General features: G+C 36.0%; 1 protein-coding gene across 20 annotated transcripts in view; it reads left to right on the forward strand.

The window, feature by feature from the left end:
- The window catches only part of NAV3 (neuron navigator 3), a 791,518-nt gene that overhangs the window by 580,481 nt on the left and 189,905 nt on the right, over window positions 1–21,132 (forward strand). For 18 of the 20 annotated variants that reach the window (XM_070600533.1, XM_070600545.1, XM_070600532.1 and 15 more), the window contains 2 exons: window positions 8,552–8,620; window positions 11,788–11,927. In XM_070600533.1, the coding sequence (XP_070456634.1) occupies window positions 8,552–8,620; window positions 11,788–11,927 (209 nt within the window). The remainder of the gene's footprint in view (window positions 1–8,551; window positions 8,621–11,787; window positions 11,928–21,132) is intronic. The other 2 variants (XM_070600535.1, XM_070600531.1) reach the window with 1 other exon arrangement.

A 21,132-nucleotide genomic window follows, 5' to 3' on the forward strand; every position in this document is an offset into this window, starting at 1 on the left:
CTATGGAGGCTCAGGATACTATTTTTAGAAGCTGGCACTTCTTTCTTGCTTGTAAAGGAAAATTTTTTTAGCAGAGAAAAGGTGATGCTATTTATAATTTAGGAACAGGACTTTGGTGACAGGATAGAGAAAAGATGTGCTTTGGGAGAGAAGTGGGAGGGACACTGCAGCTCTAGGGGCAAGACAGGAACAGTGTAGTGTTAATAGGCTGAGAGTCTGGCTGGGAAAATGCATCTAGGGACTGTTTGGAGGTAAGGCTGAAAGAAAATCATCACGTTTCTGTTTTTGTGACTCATTGGATAGTGATATATTTCAGTAAGGAAAGAAATAATACTGCGGTAGTGGAAACAGATGAGAAAGAGATGGAGAGAAGAAAATGTGGCTTTAGCCTTCATGAATTTGATATTTCAGTGGGACTTCTGCATGGTGGTGTCTAGTGTGTGGCTCTGGAGCCCAGGAGAACAGTCAGCGCCAGTGATATAGCCCTGGGAACATTGGCTTACCAATGTTTTGTTGATTGGAACAATAGAAATGGTAGAGATTACTCAGAAACGGAGTATAAAGCTAGGGGAACAAAAGAGGGCCCAGAACAAAACTCTGGACACCACAAACATTTATGGATAATGTAAGTGAACAAGACAATGTTCCTTTTGTTCATTTTGCAATATATTCAGAGTTATGGTAGCTTTTTGGCTACTTTCTTAAAGGCCATTTTTTATTTTTATTTGAGGAATCCCTCATTTTCTGAGACATTTTATCCTTGTCTTTCAAATCAGTTGTGAAATCTAGAGGAAAAATCTAACACAAAGCTCTGGTTGAAATATTAAAGTAAATAAATTATATCTTTTAGGTATATCAAAAGCGTATTTTCATCTAATCACTATACACAGAGCAAAATATTTGTTAAATTCTGTATTTGAGAGACTTTTTGGATTATGTCCAGTGTTGAGAATTATAGGTTCTGGAAGGCCCACCCTGTGTGCATTGCTTTGGGAATGGTGGTTCTTAGATGTCCTATTGGTACAATTTCTGATAATTCTTCATAGGATTGGGACCAATAGGGATTTATATTGTTGAGTTCAGGAAACAAGAAGAGTGAGTAGTATCCAGGGAGGTTTGAGGGAGAATAAGACTTAATTGTATTTACTTCCAAGAAATCATGGTCCTAAAGTAATTATAAACCTGGAGAACGAGAACCAGAGTTAAAAGCTCCGTCACTGTCCTGAAAGAGAAGTCCATGCCTGTGGGTTCAGAGTAAGAATGTAGTAACATCAAAAGAGATAGGGAGAACCAAAGGATGTGGTGGTGGGAAGACTACCAAGCACAGGAGAGCAGGGTAATTGTAGGGGTTGAAGAATATGGGAAGTTATGATATACCGAATTCACCAGAATATTTGCAGAGCCTCCCTTGGGGTCTTAGTGCATCCAGGGACTCTCAAACGTACCTCTGAATCCAACTGAATTTTCTTTTAACTGTTACAGCACTTATTTGTACTAGGCACCATTCTAAGTGATTAACAATTTAATCCTCGTAAAAACCTTGAGGTAGCTAAAGTCATCGTCTTCATTTAATTGACGAGGACACAGGCACAGAGAACAGCAGAACCAAGATTTAGGCAGAGCAATCTGACCCTAGATTCTGTGCTGTTAACCAATGTACCAGATCTTATACAACTGGCATTTCCATTTCATAATTCACAGAAAATAAATATTTTAATGTACCACTTTTTGCACAGCTCCCTAATATTTTTGTTTCTCCTTCCAACCTTGAAGTAAATTCAATTTCCATTAAATATCAAATTATACTCTATAGGAAGGGTTTTGAGTTAGTATACATGGTTTTGAGGGTTCTACTTCTCAGAGTGAATGTCATCCTTGCACACTTAAACCTGATTTTCCCAAATTAAATCCTTTTAAGTACCCATACATGTGGGCAGTCAATACAAGTGTTTTAAATGATTCATTAATTGGTTGATTAATCAATGAATATATGCTTATTAGAATACGTGGAATACAAAACTGAATAAAATTTCTCAATAGCTATGTCTATCTGTCACTTTCAAAACCTTAGGGCTGTGAAGTCAATTTTTTATTCATTTATTCAACATCCAAAAGTACTCATGCACTTTATAAGAGAACCGTTACAATAAGTGATCTTTCTTTATCTCTACTGTGAAGCTGGGTTACTCGTCTGTGAATATACACCTTCCTAGTATTTCCTGTTACTTCAGCACCCTTTGACTAGTGATGTAACTTAGAAGTAGAATCTTGATTTTTTTCTCCTCATATACTGTATCAAGGATGTTCAATCTCCTTTTCCTACACTCTATTTCTATGTAACTGTACTCCAGGAGCCATTTTAGATTCTTTTCTCTTCTTGAATTTCTGTGTCCGTGATTATAACTTCTCTCATTAATCATTTACTTCTATTTTCTGTGCCTTTGCCTTCATTCAGGCCCTCATCAAATCTTGCCTGAAATACAGCAGTGATTTCATATTTGGTCTCCTGGTTCCAACCTTGCTAAATATCTCAACCTCCTTCCTCCCCCAGTTCCTTCTTTACATATCTAAGAGATGGATCTCTCTAATTTGAGAATTTATCATTTATTCTGCAATTAAAACCTTTTGATATTCCCCACTGCAGTGAGGACAAAGACCCCATTACTTAGCTAGTTGCTGTGGCTCTCTGGGTCCTTACCTGGGCACACAGTAGGTGTTAAAAGAGTATCTATAGAATGAATGAATAAAAAATATTTTAAATTATAATAGTGATTAAACACAAATTGAGACCATTCAAATGTCTGCTGTCTTAACTGATATTTTTTTGAAAGAAGCTTGATGGCAGCCAATGGAGATAAAGAATGATGGATTGTGGGAGGCTCAGATATTATGTTTTGATGGTTCTTTAATGATGTGTGTATCTATATGTCTGGGTCTAATTTGATTTTTAAGGATGATAACTAAGTAATAAGATTAAATATTTTTTACTTCCTCATAGAAGTCCACTGCTAGAATAACTACAACAGAAATAGAATCGTCTACAAAAATCCTTTACTGAACCCCTAAAATCTTCTTAAAAATAGTTTGATGAAAACAGAAAGAAGAGATGCAAATAAGGGCCACTCCCATTTTAATTCTTTTGATTAATAAGTGTTGCTTGCATCCTTGCCAAGGCTTTTGAGGCTACCACAGGGCTCAGCAGAAAATGTTGTGTGATTGAGTGATGTGTGCAATGGGCATAGAGTGGCAGGTTATAAATAATGTGCCATATTTGCTAGCCCTGACTAAAATGTAGCTTAAAAATGTAAAGGATTGTGTTTACTTGGAAGACTTTTGAAGAGAGCTGCTTAGATAGTAAACATGTCTTACCCTTTAAAGTTATTTTATTGCCTATTCCAGTTTTCTACGTAAAATGACCTGGCAAATGAAATTATTTAATAGTAATTATCTGAATGCTGAAGAGTATCTTTTGAAAGTGGATTTATTTGAGACTGGAAGAGATGACATTCAGTAGGCAGTATAAAATTATTATCATGTCTTGGAGATATTCACAAATCCACAGGGCAATGAATTAATAGCAAAAGACGCATTAAAATATTATAATTTGTAATTAGCTTGCAAGAAAATGATATGGTATCATAGAACACAGCCAAGATTTTAGAATCTAATAGACCAGAGTTTAAATTTCAATACTGTTATTTATAAGATATACAACTTCTACAAATGAGTTAATGTTTAAAAGCTTTAGTTTCATATTTTTAGCCAGAAATAGAGATCACATTCATAGGATTATTGTGAGGATTAAATAAGAAAATAAATGTAAATTCCCGGTCACTTAAGAAGGACACAAGGAAGATGAGTGTCTTTCTGTTCCCTCATTTAATATACTTCTGATAATTCTATTCTTAAAACAATTTCTCTTGCTTAAAAGATGGTGTTATACCTTTGTTTGATAATACTACCCAGTAAATATCAACCATTTAGTTCTTGAACACATACCAACCCCAGGACAGGAACAGAGAATGCAAAATGACCATAATATAATTCCTATCCTGGTGAACAGGAGACAGACATTAACCCTGATAAATCCCCATATCAACCTCATAATTAGGGAAGAATAAAGACCTGTGGACCAGTGGAGGAAAAATTTAACTCTGGGAGACTTGAAAAATGCTTCAACAAGAAGGAGACATTTGAGCAGGATTTTGAAGTAAGAGATTTCATAATGTAGGGAAAAGAAGGAATGGTGTTTCAGATGTAGGAAACCTCATGAGAAAGGCCATAGATCCACGGGAGAAGAGGCCACAGGCAAGGGGCAGAGGAGTGGTGACAGTGGAGAACATGGGGTGGAGGATGTGCAGATGAGGCAAAGCTGTAAGAGTCTGAGGAGACATACTGAAGCACTTTATAAACCAAATCACGGAGCTTGAATTTTATCCTGCAGACAATGGGGAGTCAGCAGCAATTGCAAAGAAAGACATTGACTTCCATTCTTTCTTGCAAAGTTAATTCTGGTGGCTGTGAGAAGAATGATTTGATTTGCCTGTAAATAGAAATGGATTGATAACAAGGAGACTGGTGAAGAGGTATTAGAGTCCATGAGAGAAATGACACTTAGTTGAAAAAGGAGGGGGTAATGGTCAAGACAACTCCATAGTGTTCAATGGGGAGAATGTTAATGACACTATATTTAGAGGGCAAAGTTAAAGAGAGAGAGGATGGTTTGAAAGAAGGACAGTGAGTTAAATTTTGAACATTTGTGGAATATCTGGGAGAAATCTAGGTGATAGATCCACGTGGAATATTTAGGAAATATCAAGGAGATATTTAGAAAAGAGACTCTGAGTTTAGGATTGAGGATAAACATAGATTTGATATAAAAAGAATGGAGGAATAGATTAGTTGATGCTTAAGATTATGGTTTGGGAAAAATTCATGGTCATGGTACAAAATTCAGAGGCTGGGGATAGTGAGCAGATGTATATCTGGGAAGCAGGAGGAGTAGGTGGAGAGAGAGCTGTTGTGCTAAGAAAGCTAAGGGAGATGAGGATTTCCAGAAGGACGGTGTTAACAGTATCTAAAGCAGCAGTAGGACAGAAAGTGAGGCATGGCTTGCTATGTTTAGATTATGCTATTTACATTGGAAACTACATGTTTTTTTCCTCCAAGACCGGACATTTGTGGATATTCTGTAGAGCACAGCTTCTTCAGTTTTATTATGCATAGGAATCCTGTTAAAATGCAGATGCTTTTCAGTAGGTCTGGGGTGAGATCCAAGATTCAATATTTCTAACAAGTCCCAGGTGATGCCAGTTTTGTTGATCTATGGTCAACACGGAGTTTTGAGGCTCTGGTGGTTCATAAAAATGGGTAATCATAATTCAGGATCTGTTTACTTTAAGAAGTATTCTTTCCTTGTAATACATGGATATTACACTTCCACGTGGAGATTTGCACTAAACCTGGATTAGAAAGTTCCGGCACTCTGGATCCTTCTGTGTATGGAACACCAGATGAGTTTCATCTTTTTTTTGTTTTTTTAATTGACTGTCTCTAGTCTCCTTCTCTTCTCTTCCATGTTGGGGGAAAAAAGAAGCATTCTCTTGATATTTCACTTTGTCAGATAGATGAGCAGATACTTCCTTTAGCAGAATTTTGTCTCTGATAGTTTTGCCACCCATTAGCTAGAAGGAATCTCATTTTACAACACTTCAGGAGAAAAATGCGCAGTCTTCAATCCAGATGTCTGAAAGTCCTTAGTGTACTGGTGTTCTGGCTCTATTTATCTACTCCGCTTGCCTCAGAGCTGTGTCTACATGTCCCTGGTGTCTGTTTTACTAATTTATTACATTAGCTGTACCTCTCACCTGCTTTGTTGCTAGTCTATTTGTAAATGTGAAACTTGGGAAATGGTATTACAAGCACTGTGGGGGAAAAAAATGCTTTTCTGCTGCATAGGGAGACAGAGCCATATAAAAGTTTAAGACAAATACAGGGAGCTGGAGGCATTATGGGAAGTGTTGGGGGTTTGAGTTAGTGTGATAAACATGCAAATTGAAGGAGAACATAGATGCACATGGATTTGTAGCAGTCAAGTCAGCATGACAGGATATTGATTGCACAACTGCAATAATTAAAAGGAAAAAGGAAACAGTCAACTATTAAGGTTTAAGCCCATAGGACTAAAGATGATGACCCTGTGAATAGAAATCAAGAAATTAAAGGAAGGATCTGATTAGGACAGGCAGGATAAAAGAAGGAAAATGGTGAGTTTAATGTGCTGATTGATTTTGAAGATCATGGAAATGGAAAAGTCTTTTATTCTGTTTTGACGGCCGGGAGTATGATGCAGACATTAATTCTAGTTTCTAGTAGATTTTATTTGAAATCTTTGGTAAGAAACAAATTGCTAAGTGAAAGAATGCACTCAAGAGTTTGAGGAAAAGGGACATACAAAAAAGCATGCCTTTAAGAGATGGTAACGGAAGGCAGACTGGTGATGGAAAGAAAATAGACAAGAATGATAGTGGGTAAATCAAGTGAGCTTATTGGTATGACAGTACATGAAAGAGAGAGATTCAAAAAGGAAGAGCGATTAATATGGTCCAATGCAAAGATGTTCAAGTATAGTGAGAATTGAATAAAACTCCTGTGTTCTTCAAGTAACAGTTTTACAAGTACTAGGGAAGCAGAACAGAAGCCAGGGTTCAAGGGACTGACGTCTGAGGGCTTGATGCTAAAACACAACCAACAAGTAGAGTATTCTCTTGTAATAAATTGGAGAGCACATATGGGCCATAAAACCAAATTGATTTTGGCCAAGTCACTTAACCTCTCTAGGTTTTGTTGTTGGCTTTCCAATTCTATGCTAGAAATTATGGTACTTCTTTAAAATCATGGAGGAAAAACCAATAAGGTGGCTTCAGTTCCCTGAAGGAAAGAAGTACATTGTTTTATTGTCATCTTTCCTGCTAATATTTGTGTTCAAGTTGGAGAGTATAGGATAAGACCTAGTGGTGAACCTTTAGAAAGTTCTCTTACTCTTGGGTTGACAAATTAGACTAAGTTCACAAAAGACTTATTTCCACTTTGAGTGCTTTATATTTAAATTTAAATTTTAAATTAATATTTCTTTTCATTGAAAAACTTTGGTTTTTATTTTTAAATTATTCTCTGTTATTATTGTTACTGAGGTAGTTTGGCCAGCTGTGGCCAGCTGACCCAGTGCCCAGTGTAGTTAGAATACAGAATGCACTATATGCAAATAATAATATTTCATACCAAACGTGAAAAACAAGTGTTCCAAGAAGCTGAAAAGCTCACTGCATGTTGGGAGTTATTCCCATCAACCAGGCAGCTTTAATGACCTGCGCGCTCCCACCACAGACAGGCTCAGTGGAGTAACAGTTAACTTAGGAAAGATGTCATCATCCTAAGAAATCCTTCCCTTGACTAAAATACCCTCTGCTTGGCAGCAAAGCAACTGGATCAAGTGCAGCAGGGCTCCAAACGACCCTGCACCCTGATTCCAACACCCCCACGTTGTTCCTCTTTCCTTGGAGGCCTTGGAAACTGCACGCACAACAACTGAGTTCATGTTGAGTCACCACAGCTCACCTGAAAAGTGATCCCACTCAGGCATCATGCCTTGACCATCCCAGGGCGTGCGGACATGTTTCAGGTCTATTGGGTCTCACTGTATTCTTCAGAACACCAATTTCAGAACCCTTAGGTAATGCAGAAATCAACTTAAAGTACAAATTGTCATTTTGTTCACAAAGTATTCACTGCTCTTCAACACTTCGTTGAAATAATGCTTTCTTGTGTGTTTTTGATCAAAGATTTTGATTTTAAAAATCACTAAGAATTTTAATTCAAGAATACCCAGAAGTTGTCATCGGTAGTTGTTCAGTTTGGTTTGAAGACTTTAACTCCACTTTAATCTCAACTTTTGCATAGATCTGTCTTTAGAAAAACATCTTGTATTGTTACCTCCTTAAAACATTCTGTCTAGAACTAGAGATCAACAATATAAATTATTGGACAGACACTAGATATTTTAATCACTTGGTTTTCAAAATAATATTTAGGCTAAAACAGCAAATTAGAACAGTTTATTAAAGAAAACAATGATTCATTTCCTACTCTTTTTTAAATTTCAACCTTTTATAGAAAGAGATCTTTCTATTGTGTAAACCAAACTTTAGCTTTTCTGAAGTTTTCATAGTCATTTGCAAAGATTGAATTTTTTTATAAGATGAAATATTGCTACTTAAAATAATAATAATAATATCACACAGCCATTATTTTAAAGTCAATGGTGACACACTTTATTACAAGGGGCTCACGGCATTATTTCATAGTGTGTTCATAGTCAAAGGTCATGGTATATATGTTGCATTATCATAATTTTCTAATTAATTTATTCCTTATACATGTTTATACATGTTCCAATTGCATTTCATTAACTCATAGTTTCTTGTAAGTTTGTGCTTTCTTTCCATGTTCAAAGAATCTCTTTAATTCAATTTCTCTGTTTCTCCTCATACAGTCTGGCAGCCAGATATGCAACTCAATCTAATCACAGTGGAATTGCAACCAGTCAAAAAAAGCCTACTAGGTCAGTTAATATCTCTAATTTATTGCTTGTTAGTGATAATAAAGTAAATACCCAGTGATATTTTGTCCTATTATTCTAAATTTTTTCAAAAACTACGTACTTCTGGGTGAAAAGTTTAGAGTACTGAGTTCTTCCAAGTGGATTTCCATTCACATTCTCGGGAATGAGCGTGTTTGTGTTAGATCATTAAGTGGGTTTTGGGTTTTTCTATTTCAGTTTTGTTATATGTAGTGCTATGATTGGGCTGAAGTCTAAGTTCTAGGCTTAGAGAAAGTCAAGAAAAAATGACTTTGAAGGCCCCATTCTTTTCAGGTCACAAAACGTTGTACAAGAAAATTGTAATTGCTTTTTGAGATGGGCATGCATTAACTATTGCACATTTTGAAGCAGAATTGAGAAACACTGGCAGATTTTTGTGGGAAAGTTAGCACCAGTTCAGCCTGGATTGTTCTTTTATCTATAATAGTTTAAATTTGTTATTCTTTATGAGGTACGCATTTTAAAGAGAGTCTGTTATAATAAATGACAGTGCATTTTGTACTGTTTGGAAAATGCTAGTATATAAAAATGTGTGGAAAGTGTTTGATTTTTTTTTTAATCATTAAGTTGCTGAATGCATGATGGTACAGCTGAGTGAAGCCACAGCAAATGTGTTTGGCTCCCCTGATTCGTGTGTGATTATGTGTGCCATCTCACGCAGGGGGGTGACTAGTCACCACTTTCATGATGTATCATGTTAGATGCAATGTTCGACTGCAAGGACTGCTTAGTGTGCCTTGCCTTGAGGTGCGTGCTTTTCTCCCTGCCTTGGCGTTCTAAGCTATGTCCATTTCCACAGTAATTAAAATGATTCTAGAGAGACAAATTAAAAGAGTATTTAATTAAAAATTATAGGAAATGATATAAATTAGGTTGTGCAAAGAACAGTGAGCTGCCATGTACAGTAAGCATTTTTTATTACCACTTCTAAGACTTAGGCATGTAAAATATATTTTAAATACTTTGATTTAATAGAACATCTCTCTATTTTTTGGCTTCATTCTCATTTCTCTTTTTATTACTTTGATGAATGATCTGGAGCTCTGGCTGCCGGTCAAATTAGGGTAATGAGAAGAGCAAATGGTTTTCTTAATTCGTTTTAATTTGTTCTTAGAACTAAAGATCACTTGGCTTCATGGGTCACAGGAAAGATTAAAATGCATCTTAATTGCTTTCTAGAAACAGGTTAAGTTTCATTGCAAGCAGGGCAAATTTTGTGAAAAAATCTGTTTATACGTGTGAGTTTGGAATGAACTTTCTTAGTCTACGGCTGAGTCCACAGGAATAGTTCTCAGATTTATTATGATTGGGACATTTGGCTAGATTTATTCGTTGAATTCTTTCTGCAGAATGCAATCACTGGTACTCAAAATTCCTGGTGTCTGGTTATTGTGCTATACTTATAAACCCTGTGGATTTATTTAAGCATGAGTTAAATGCTGGAATCATTTGGAAAAGATTCTAATCTTGTGCATGACACACCTCTAATTAGCAAAATAGCTGAAGAAACTATTAGCCATATGTAGTTAGACTCCAAAATACAGTCAACATTTTGAAACTATTAATTATGCCAAGAAATCAACAATTCTGCTTTTAAGCTGGTATTTGTCTTTTCTTGGTGTTCATTCCAGTTTACAATACCTGCTACTATTAAAAAAGTATTTATAGCATTTAATAGTTCATTATTTCCTAATAATCTATTGGAAATAATATATTAAGTAGTATTATAAAGGAGAGTTTAATTTGAATATTGTAACCACTGATTGTAGAATTGTGACATATTGGACACCAATATGCCAAATATAAACTTCTTTTATTTAAAAAAGTTTGTGAAAGAGAACAGTCAAAAGTTCAGTGCATGTTTATAAGTTCTGGATTGTTTTTGTTTGTTTTTCTTTTAAAATAGAATTTATCAGAGCAGTACCCAGTGACATTCACATGGTGGCAGCAAATACTAGCAAAGATGCTGGCAACATTTACTATCATGTTTTTAAACATGTCTTAGAATGCCAATACTAGTTCTTAATTTCTAGTTTGTAATTTATGTTGATTGAATTTATTATACATATACTATATATGTTAGTAGCGTAAAATAAAATATAGTAATTGCACATTTTAGGCACATTCATGAAATAATTTGTACTTGAAATTTTAATATGGAAACTGTCTAAACAGTGAAATAAATAATCCAAACTGATATTTAATTATAATCCAAATAAAAATACCTGAAGATCATAACCTCCTGTCAAATTCCACTAATTTTGAGATAGTCTGCATATATCTCTCATGTTCTGTCCTTTGTACACAAAGAGTAGCTGAAGCTATTGTCACTGTAGATATATGTTAAATGCCATTCTGCTAGCAGAGATTTTCTTCCTCTGAGACCTGCGTCCTTTCTTCTTGTATCACTTCTGTGATCAGTTGGCGGCACTTGTGAGATCACCAGCCAAAGTCTAGGTGCCTACTTTTGGCAAGAGAATGAAAGTTTTTATGTGAGACAGGTTAGTCAAGTATGAATTAACTCATGACTTTTGTCTCCACCCCGTGTCTTGTAGCTAACTAGCTTAGAGATTCAATAAGCATTTGCTGTTGGCAATTTGTTCAGTAACTTTTTTCTTCTTATTATTAATGTACAGGTTGATTTAGGATACAGCTGCCTAAAATAAAGCAAATGTGCCATACATTGAAAAGAACAACTTTACAACACCTGCAGGTAGCTGGTTAAGACCCTGAGAACATCGTTAAGTTAGAAGTCATTATCTCCCTTGCTTTTCATGTAATTGTTACATACTTTTAGGTCAAAGGTTTGTTTTTTGTTTTTTGTTGCTTTATCAGAGGTGTGGTAAGTATGACATTTTTAGTTAAACATTACTTTATTTCTAATTTTTCTAGATTATTAATATACTTTGGAGTCATAGTTATTGAAAAGTGAAACAAGATTTTTCTGAAGATTCTCAAACCTTGTGTTTAGCTGGTTGTTTGCCACTTAAACCAACAGTCTCTGCTAAATAGATTTTAGAACCTCCTATGTTGTGATTTTTCCCATTAACTATTCCCTGCTTGGAGCTCCTGCTCCCTACCTTTCCGCAATGTACAATAATGATGTGATTTTCCTTACGCTATTCCAGGCTTCCAGGTCCCTCGAGGGTGCCAGCTGCAGGCAGCAGCAGCAAGGTCCAGGGAGCCTCTAATTTAAATAGGCGAAGTCAGAGCTTTAACAGCATTGACAAGAACAAGCCTCCAAATTATGCAAATGGCAATGAGAAAGGTAAGTGTTCACCCATTACATCACTGCGGCCCGAGTCTAGGGTATGAGGCTTGTAATTACATGTGAAATCTACCGTTTGAGCACTGTGACCCCTTTGGGAATGGAAACATTATGAGTGGAGTTTCCTATGTTTTCTAACTGCCGCCTCCTGAATTCCAGCTTTCTTCAGGGCTTTTCTTATCTGAAGAACATTTTAAGGAAATAAATTAATTATTTTAAAGTGGTTAATTATATGCCCAAGTATAAAATGCCCAAAAGTAGTTCCTCCCTGATGCATACAAATAGTATTTTCTTTTGTCTTCTCATGTTTTATGAACATTTATCCTGAAATCACGAGCCTGTATTAAATTTATTGAATCCTTAGTTTTAGTTAACGTGTCACAGTGTTTTGGGCAGTTAAGGTTGGAGCATCAAAAATCGAGACATAATTATGATGTGTATTTAACCTTTGAAGGCAGCAGGACAAAGAAATATTATGGCCTTAGTTTTCCCTAAAGAGACAAATTATTCATATTTGTTTTCTTGAAAGAGTGCATGACAGAAATATCTAATCACAAAATCATCAAGAAGAAAGACACGTAGTGGAGGTCTGTGTTAAAGGCAGATTATGTACTGACTATATGATACCCAGTTCTCTGTAATGTGCAAAGTGTGCATTTAAAGAGGGGCTGGCTTCACACATATCTCTGTGGAGGAGCCGGGGCTGCTGCAGTTTACATCTAAAGCAGGTAAAAGTCAAGAGTCTATACTGTTGTAAGCAGTGTGACTGTGAGGGGTGCGGGTGTCCTGCTGGGTTTTGAGGTAGTGTTTTCAATCAGTAGAACTTTACATTCTCTTCAGTGTTTAACTCTCCGTGCAACAAGACATGAAATTCTAAAGTGGCAAACACGCTAAGTTAGTAGGAGAGCTGGCAAATTTGGTTTACTAATTCAACTGGGTAGGAACTTTTCCTCAGATTAGATCATTTCCAGTTTTTGATATAGATGATCTGATTCGACAACTTTCTTTTACTGAGACACGGCTTGACAGGGGTAATCTATGACTTAGACACTTTTGTGAAAATTTCTCACCTCTTGAAACAAACTTGGACAGACTGTAAATTCCTGAAAGCAAAGCCGCAACCCCTGGAACATCCCCAGTTCTTGAGTCAAAAGGAAAAGAGAAGAAAATAGTGTGTATTTGAAAGTTAGGAGTTTATCTTTAAAAGATAGAATAAAATCTTTGATTTAATAACTTAAGAAACGTTACTGAAGACTTACATTTTTCTTGGGAAAAGGGAGACAACAATTTCTCATCAGAAAAGCATTCTCCCTCGTTTTGTGACTCTCCTGGAAAGTGTCATACAAGGCCTGTACGTCCTATGAAATTCTAAGGGAACATGTTTAGACAAAGAGATGTGTTGAGTGGACTGCTCCAGTGTTCAGTTTAGCTATGTGATATGAAAGTTATATAATATTTTTGCAAGATATTACTTTAACGTTGGCCAAGAGACCCAGACATGCTTTAGATGACCTAACTCTTTGATATAATGGATCTGAATTTTCTGTCATGTGAAATACTGTTATTTCTAGTGTCTAAAAGTAAAAATCCAAAGGTAGACAAGCATTCTTATTTTTCCATAGCATTCAACCATTCTCATATGTGTCTAGGAAGTCGTGCAAAATTAAAAAGTAGCGATATTCATGATAACCACAAGGTGGTGACAGATGACATAACATTATGAGGTTTTTGACCCTGAAAAGCAGATTTTCTTAAGTTCATATCTACAGCAAAAGATAAGAATTTTCATGGTGAATTAGCCATTCCAATTAACTAAATTTAATTAATTCCAACAAAATAAACATCCCAAAACATTTAAAGTGCATGATTTCATATTCACAAATATTTATAATACGTCAAGTGAAAGCATCAAATGTCTGTAAACTGCCAATAATAACTAACATAAATTGCATCATATGAAATATTACAGCCACTCTGGAATTTGTTTTAAATGCTATGTGGCATTTTCTATTAATGTGGAGTTACAAATTTATGTCAATACATCTTATATCAATGTTTCTAAATAAATCATTGTGTCATGCTATTTTTACTTTTTTATTTTGCTAAGGAAGATTTGCCCTGAGCTAACATCTGTTGCCAGTCTTCCTCTATTTTGTATGTGGGTCACCACCTCAGCGTGGCTGATGAGTGGTGTAGGTCTGCACCCAGGATCCAAACATGTGAACCCTAGCTGCCAAAGCAGAGCACACCGAACTTAACCACTACACCACATGGCTGGCTCCTGCATCGTGCTATTTTATATTTCCAGAACATTATTTTAAATTATAAGAGCAAATGAAACAATAATAAACATCACATGTGAAACAATTTATAATTTCTTCTTTAGACTATTCCAGTGATACATCTTTTTTGATAAGAATGCTCTATATAACCTTTATCACATGGAGATTTGTTGTGGTAGCATAACTTATATAAAAATTTAAGATTCTGTTTGCTGACAGGTTGATCTGTCTCACAAACTAGTTTGCATACATATCTTTGGCATGAGCAAGTAAGATGAAAATTAAGAACTTTCAAAGGTTACAGTGTTATAACGACAGAAATCACAAAGTACTGGCTTGAGTATTCTGATTGCTATTCCTTTTTAGTTATTAGAAACTGTAACATTTAAATTCGATAAAGTAAGATATTTTATTTGAAGGACTAACTAAATGATCTGTAATGTGCTCACTGAATGCTTCTCAGTGGAAATGTACTTCCTGCTTTCTTTAACAAGTCTTAGGTGATGACTTATAAAGGAATCAACTGAAGCATCTCTAGAATTTGTGATAATGAAGGTTTACTTACAATCAAAACAAGTTCACTTCTCTTCTGTAAAACATATTGTCGAAAGCACAGTAGCTTTTCACATGTATGGGATTGTAAAAATAGCTTATTTGCAAATTGTGTGACGTTAATGAAAGGAAATCGGTAGAGAGTAACAAACTGCACTTCTAAAGATCCATGTAATACCATTTTAATAATGATTCAGTTCAAAAGAACAGTGTGCTCATTTCACCATTTCACCAAATGAATTGAAAGGTCAGTGAAGATGGCCATAGATTATCACTTGCAGAGAAGGCTGAAATAGAAATGTTGTTACAGTGATAGCAATGCCATCCTGCCATTCTGTTGAAATGGAATGTAGGAACAAATTTCTCAGAACAAACGGTGAAATGAGGATAGCATTGCTTGTAGAGAAGCATTTCTTTTGAGAGTCCAAGTTTCTTCTCTTGGTGATCTGATATTCAGAAACTGACAACGAATAATATGTTCTGACATGAGCATTTATCAATTTGCCCATGCACCCTACAAGGGTACTCTAGACAGATATATGCTTTAAAGAAAAGTCAATACCTGTTCTCTGGGCATCAGGGATCTTGTGAAAACGATGCCCTGGGTCATTTGGACATATACTTTACATGCCTGAGCAAATTATTTTAAGAAATCATTCTTGTTTTATAAAATCTGGATAATAAATATGAAAAAGGCTAAACAGTTTCATATTATTAGGAATATAAATATTCCTAGCTTTATTTGGAATTCAGTTTCTGAATTGTGATATGTAAACACTTACTGCTTGACAAAAATGACACAGCAGAGAGTCATTTTTCCATGTTGCTAAGAAACATGCCATAGTACCAGAGGGCATGCTACCATCTTTCCATTATTTCTCCCAGGTGAGTTTTACTTTGTACCTGTACGTCTACTGAAGAGGAAATTTCCTTTCTGTTCTCCTGGATCATAATTAGGTATCTTCTGATGTGGAGGTGTTTAGTTTCATTTACACTCAACGTAGAATTGGTAGGCTTGATACTGAGAATTTAGCAACATTGCAACTGAACTTTTTAAAACTATAAGGTTTACTCTGAGCATTGCGTTAGTCATAGAATTTTGCTAAAAACATAGATATCTATTCTTAAGTACTTTCTGTTTCTTTTTTGTTAAATTACTCTGAAATTACTATATGATCAGAGAATTGAACTGTTTTATTTTTTCAAGGCAATGCAAGTGTTTTACTTATTATATTCCTTTACTGATAATTTAATTATGTGTTACACCATGACTTTTTGCTTTATTTCCTTAATACTTATATAATCCTAAAATATATTGCTAACATGATAATTTCAGGTTAATCTTGGGGTTTTTGGTGAGGTAGTATAATTAGGTACATATTTCAGGTGATATAATTAAGTAGACTTGTGTGTTTATGTTGTTTGCTTGTGTAAAAATGCTCATATATTGAAGTGTACACATATTATACATATCTTCACATAAAGTACATACTTTTCATAAACTGGCTGGTGAATGGAAGCTTTCTTAGATTTTGCAATACTCCACAAAGTGGCACTCTAACATTGCAGGAGGTACCAGATGAGCATGTGCAGATCCCTGTAAAACCATTCTATATTTCTGTGGAGTCATCTTAAAATTGATGATGGAGCCATTTCACAAGCAATAATTTATGGAAGACAGTGTGGTGAGGTGAACAAGGGGCCAACTTAACAAGACGTATTTGGATTTGAATGCTACTTTTTTTTTTTTTTTTTACTTTTTAAAATGTTCAAGGGTGTTTTGATATTATTGTCAAGTGAGAGTCTAAATTAATTATTTACCAAACTAGTTGCGATGGCCACATTGATTAATTATTTCCTTCCTTCTTCAATGGTCTGTGATGCTGATATTGTCTTATATTTACCAGGGACCAAATATATCACTGAGGACAACGCCTGCTACACAGTGAATACTTTTAAGAGAATAGTGTTACGGTCGTTGTTGTGGTTACTTTGTGTTACTTTGAATATTGTTACTTTGCTGTTACTTTGTAAGCGAAAGCTAGTTTGCTTCCATATAAACCACATACTATTCAGTGAGGAAGAAAAATAAGCAGATTGAGGATGTTTCCTGTGCCCTTTCTTAGGTTAATAGCACAGTTGGCAAAGGGTGCTAAACTCTAAAGCTAGGTCAAGTTCCACGGAGAAATATCCTTATCTAAACTTCCCATATGTCTGTTGTGACTGCCACATTTTCCTGCATATATTTATTTTAGAATTAGATTGGTACTTCTCCTACGTCATCAATGTTGGGTTTTTTTTTTTGCAAGATGAGATAACTAAAAATTAACTCTGTGAATTTAAATGTTTTCTAAGCATGAATTAACATCTATTCTTACATAAACTGAGAATAATGGTGTAAGTAGGATACCCAAGGAGATAGTATATAGTTTACTGAGTAGAGAGTATCTTGTATCATGTTCTCCTCATTTATAGTCTGCTCATTGAAGAAGAAGGAAATCATGTTTTAAGGAATTACCCAATTAACTTCACTCTTGTGACAAACATGTGGCTTTCTGGAGAGACATACCAGCAGAATTTCTGAGTATGCAGCAAATATATGGAGAGAAGAGAGAGTCAAAAGCCTTCCAAGTTTGGAGTCAGAGCAACCTGAGTTCCAGTGTTGATTTTGTCTTCTCTAAGTTTCACTGCATGTGTCATTTGGAACAAGTTACTTTCTCTTTCTAAGTTCAGTTTTCTCATTTATAACAACAGAAATCATAAGTATGTTGCAGATTATTATGGGTTTAGATGAGATACCATGTATGAAGAGTTTTAAATGTCAGACCATGTATCAAAGTACTTGGAAAAAGTAAGTAGCTGATAAATAACATTGTTTGGTTGTAACGAAGTTGGTGATGGTGGACATGGAAGTGGAGGAAGGGGAGGGAAAGGAGAGGGAGTGGATTTCTCCTTGGAGGCCAGAGCAAGAGCAGGGCTGTGGGCAGAGAAAGGCCCTGTGAATGTGAGATACCAATCCATTGCAGGAGTGCCTTTAAATATGTGCATTAGGTATCTGCTCCTTTCTCTATACCCAGATGACAGCTCATTCACAGTCAGAAGCTGAGTTATCAACATTCAGAAATCTATCTGTGAGACCAGGTTAATTAATATTGAATATATAAATGGCACAGAGGTGAGAATTTGTGGCAGCACCCACTCTGTAGGAGCTACAGATGTTGCCATTTCAGCTGCTGTTGTTGTTGCAACCTTTATTGTGAGGAATCCAGAGAGACTTGTATTATTCCAATGCCTTCCTGATGCACAACGACCTATGATTTGTCCTCTTATTGAAACCTGAAGCAGCTTGTTGCTGTTCTATAGGGACAGGCTGGGGACAGGTTTGGAGCTGAGCTTAGAGAAGTATCTTATATGTGTGTACTCATCTGAGAAGGATTTTACAGCTTTTGCTGTGACCATGACTGTGGGGTGGATGTGGATGTCATAATTTGGAGTCCCTCCTGTCTCATTTTTGGGTGTAGTGATGTTGGAACTCCTCCTCTGTACCTGAACTGCTGTAGCAGTCTATCTAGCTAATGTCAGAACACTTAAAAAGCATCCTGACTGGTCCTTTTTTTTTTTTTTATTTCTCCCCAAAGCCCCCCGGTACATAGTTGTATATTTTTCATTGTGGGTCCTTCTAGTTGTGGCATGTGGGACGCTACCTCAGTGTGGTCTGATGAGCAGTGCCATGTCCGCGCCCAGGATTCGAACCAATGAAGCACTGGGCCGCCTGCAGCGGAGCACGCGAACTTAACCATTCGGCCACGGGGCCAGCCCCCTGACTGGTCCTTTTACTCCCTTTCCTCTCCTTCCCATCCAAGCTCCCAGGCAAACAGGGGTAGGAGTCCCCTGGCTTCTTAAGCTAGTTGTAGATACACAGAAGATACACACTAAATATGTGGCTAAAATGGTGACATTAAGCATGTTAGGCAAACCTGATGGGCTTATTATATTTGTAGTGACCCCTCTCCACAAAATGTTAAGTATCCAGAAGAATACAGAACTGCCAAGGGTCCGAAAGTTCAAAGAATGAAGAATATTGATGTTGCACACCCATGGAACATTTAATAAGTTTAACCAATATGGAGACTGTCATAAAAAAACAACTCTTTAAAGCTGTTATGTCAGCAATTTCCATGATGTCTGAGTCTGTTCAACGTTTACCACTCAAAACATGGTCTGTGACCAGCTGCACTGACATCGTCTGGAAGCGTGTTAGAAAAGCGGAATCTCAGGATCCACTGCGGGTCTGCTGGACCACAAGGTGAAGTGCGTTCAGTAGGTCCCCAGGTGACTGCTGTGCACATTAAAGTGTGAGAACCACTATGTGAAACACTCAGAATGCCAGGCACTCTAAGACAATGATAGAGCCTGGGCTCTAGAGTCACACAGTGTGGGATCAAATTCCAGCTCTGCTCCTCACAGCTGTGCACTGCTGAATGTGCTGAGTCTCACAAAGCTTTGCTTTCCAAAAACGTGAATTAGAAATAGGAGCCTTTCCCACCTCCTTGGGTTGTTGTGAACACTAAATGTGAGGTAATGCAGTTGAAGAATCTTCAATAAAGTGCCAGTTAGCCTTATTATATTCATAATAATTATTAACATTATTTTCGTTATAGAATAAGAAAGATTGCAAATGACTTTTGAGATCATAGTAAGAACGTGAAGATGAATTCAATGTGATGCCATCGTGTTCCTCTTAACAATATTTACAGCAGACTACACTTTGATTTTGGGGGTGCTATGTTTCTCTCCAAATCTGTGTCCCAATATATCTATGCACATTTTGTTAAAATGTAAATAAATAGAATAAATTTTCACATAGTTCCCTAAAAAATTTTTATAAATGTTTCTCCTGCCCTGAACGCTTACATTATCTCTCTTAACACATTTGTCTTGATCTTATCTTACTTAATATTGTGCAATGCTTTGTGCAATTCTGATCTCCTCTACTGTTTTCTTTCCCACCTCCTACTCATTTAACATTTAATATATATCATTCATCTTTTATGAGTCTGTTTTCTTTCGTCTGACTAGATTACAAGGTGTCTTGCATAGAATAGACACTCAGTACATATGAAGAGATGGTGTGCCTAGATTCAAATCCTATAGATTGTAGGAACTGAATAGCATTGATGAATATTGCTGGACATAGTAGGAAAATAGAGCCATATGTTGGACAAAAATCAGCAAAACAGTGAGGTCACTGTGTGAAATGCATGGGCATGTTTACAATTCACTGAACTTGAGAAAATTCATTTTGTTTGGAGGTTTCTTAGTTTCTAATTGAATCTAGGCAATTGAGAAATAAAGTTCACTTGATATAATTCTATTAAAAGCATTAATTTCATGGTCATTATTTTCTGTTTCTATATTCAAGAAATATTATAGTTGGTGAACCATTGAGCTTATCCTTATACATTTGAAAAATAGTATGATATAGTAGTTGATAGAATTAACTTAGAATCAAAGCTAAGTTCAGTTCTCAGTTTTGTCACTAACAAATTGCATAACTTTGGCCAAGCTATTTAACCTTTTTGTGCTTTAGTTTCTTCATATGTAAAATGAGGATAACTGAAAACTTCATGCCATTCTTGGGAGGATTCGGTTACTCTATGTCGAATACATAGTTCAGTGCGTGTCCAATAATGCGTGCTGTGTATGTAATACAAAACCAGCTCTCATGGAATGCACAATGTGGTGGAGGAAGCAGGACATTACAGGGGAGTTATAATGGCTGTAATAGAGGAAATAAGCTATGGAAGAAGGTAGAGGAGCCACTCACTCCAGACTTGATGCTAAGATGGTCGGAGGTGGGAGTGGGGATAATGTTTTCGCTTTGGGTTTTCATTTTTTTCCTCAGAAGAAGTGAGGTCAAAGTTGAGACCCGACCAATAGTATGAATTATTCTGAAGAAATATTTAGCAGGCATTTCTACCTGTAGGTAGACAATGTACTTTATCTGCTACTGAGGATTATTAAATCATGATGAAATGTTATCAGTCTTTGAAAGGGATCTGTCAGTGAAATAAATTTGGAATTATCTAGACTTACAACAGAAGTCAAAGGTTGAAATCCATTCACGGAGAGTGAGCACACTTGATACATGGAATGTTTTGAAGCTTGCTTGATATGTTTATCTTGAATTAGTCAATACTCCCACTGTTTTTCAGAATGCTTTGGTGTTGGTATATGAACCTAATGGATCTGTATAAATATTCTAGAAATGGACATAATTACAGACTTTACATGAATATTGGGGAAAAAAGCAATTTATCATCATATGCTTTAAAACTTAAATATACCATGTAAGCATTTTGGCTTTTCAG

This window comes from Equus przewalskii, chromosome 29 (assembly GCF_037783145.1).
Source record: "Equus przewalskii isolate Varuska chromosome 29, EquPr2, whole genome shotgun sequence".
Taxonomy (NCBI): Eukaryota; Metazoa; Chordata; class Mammalia; order Perissodactyla; family Equidae; genus Equus; species Equus przewalskii.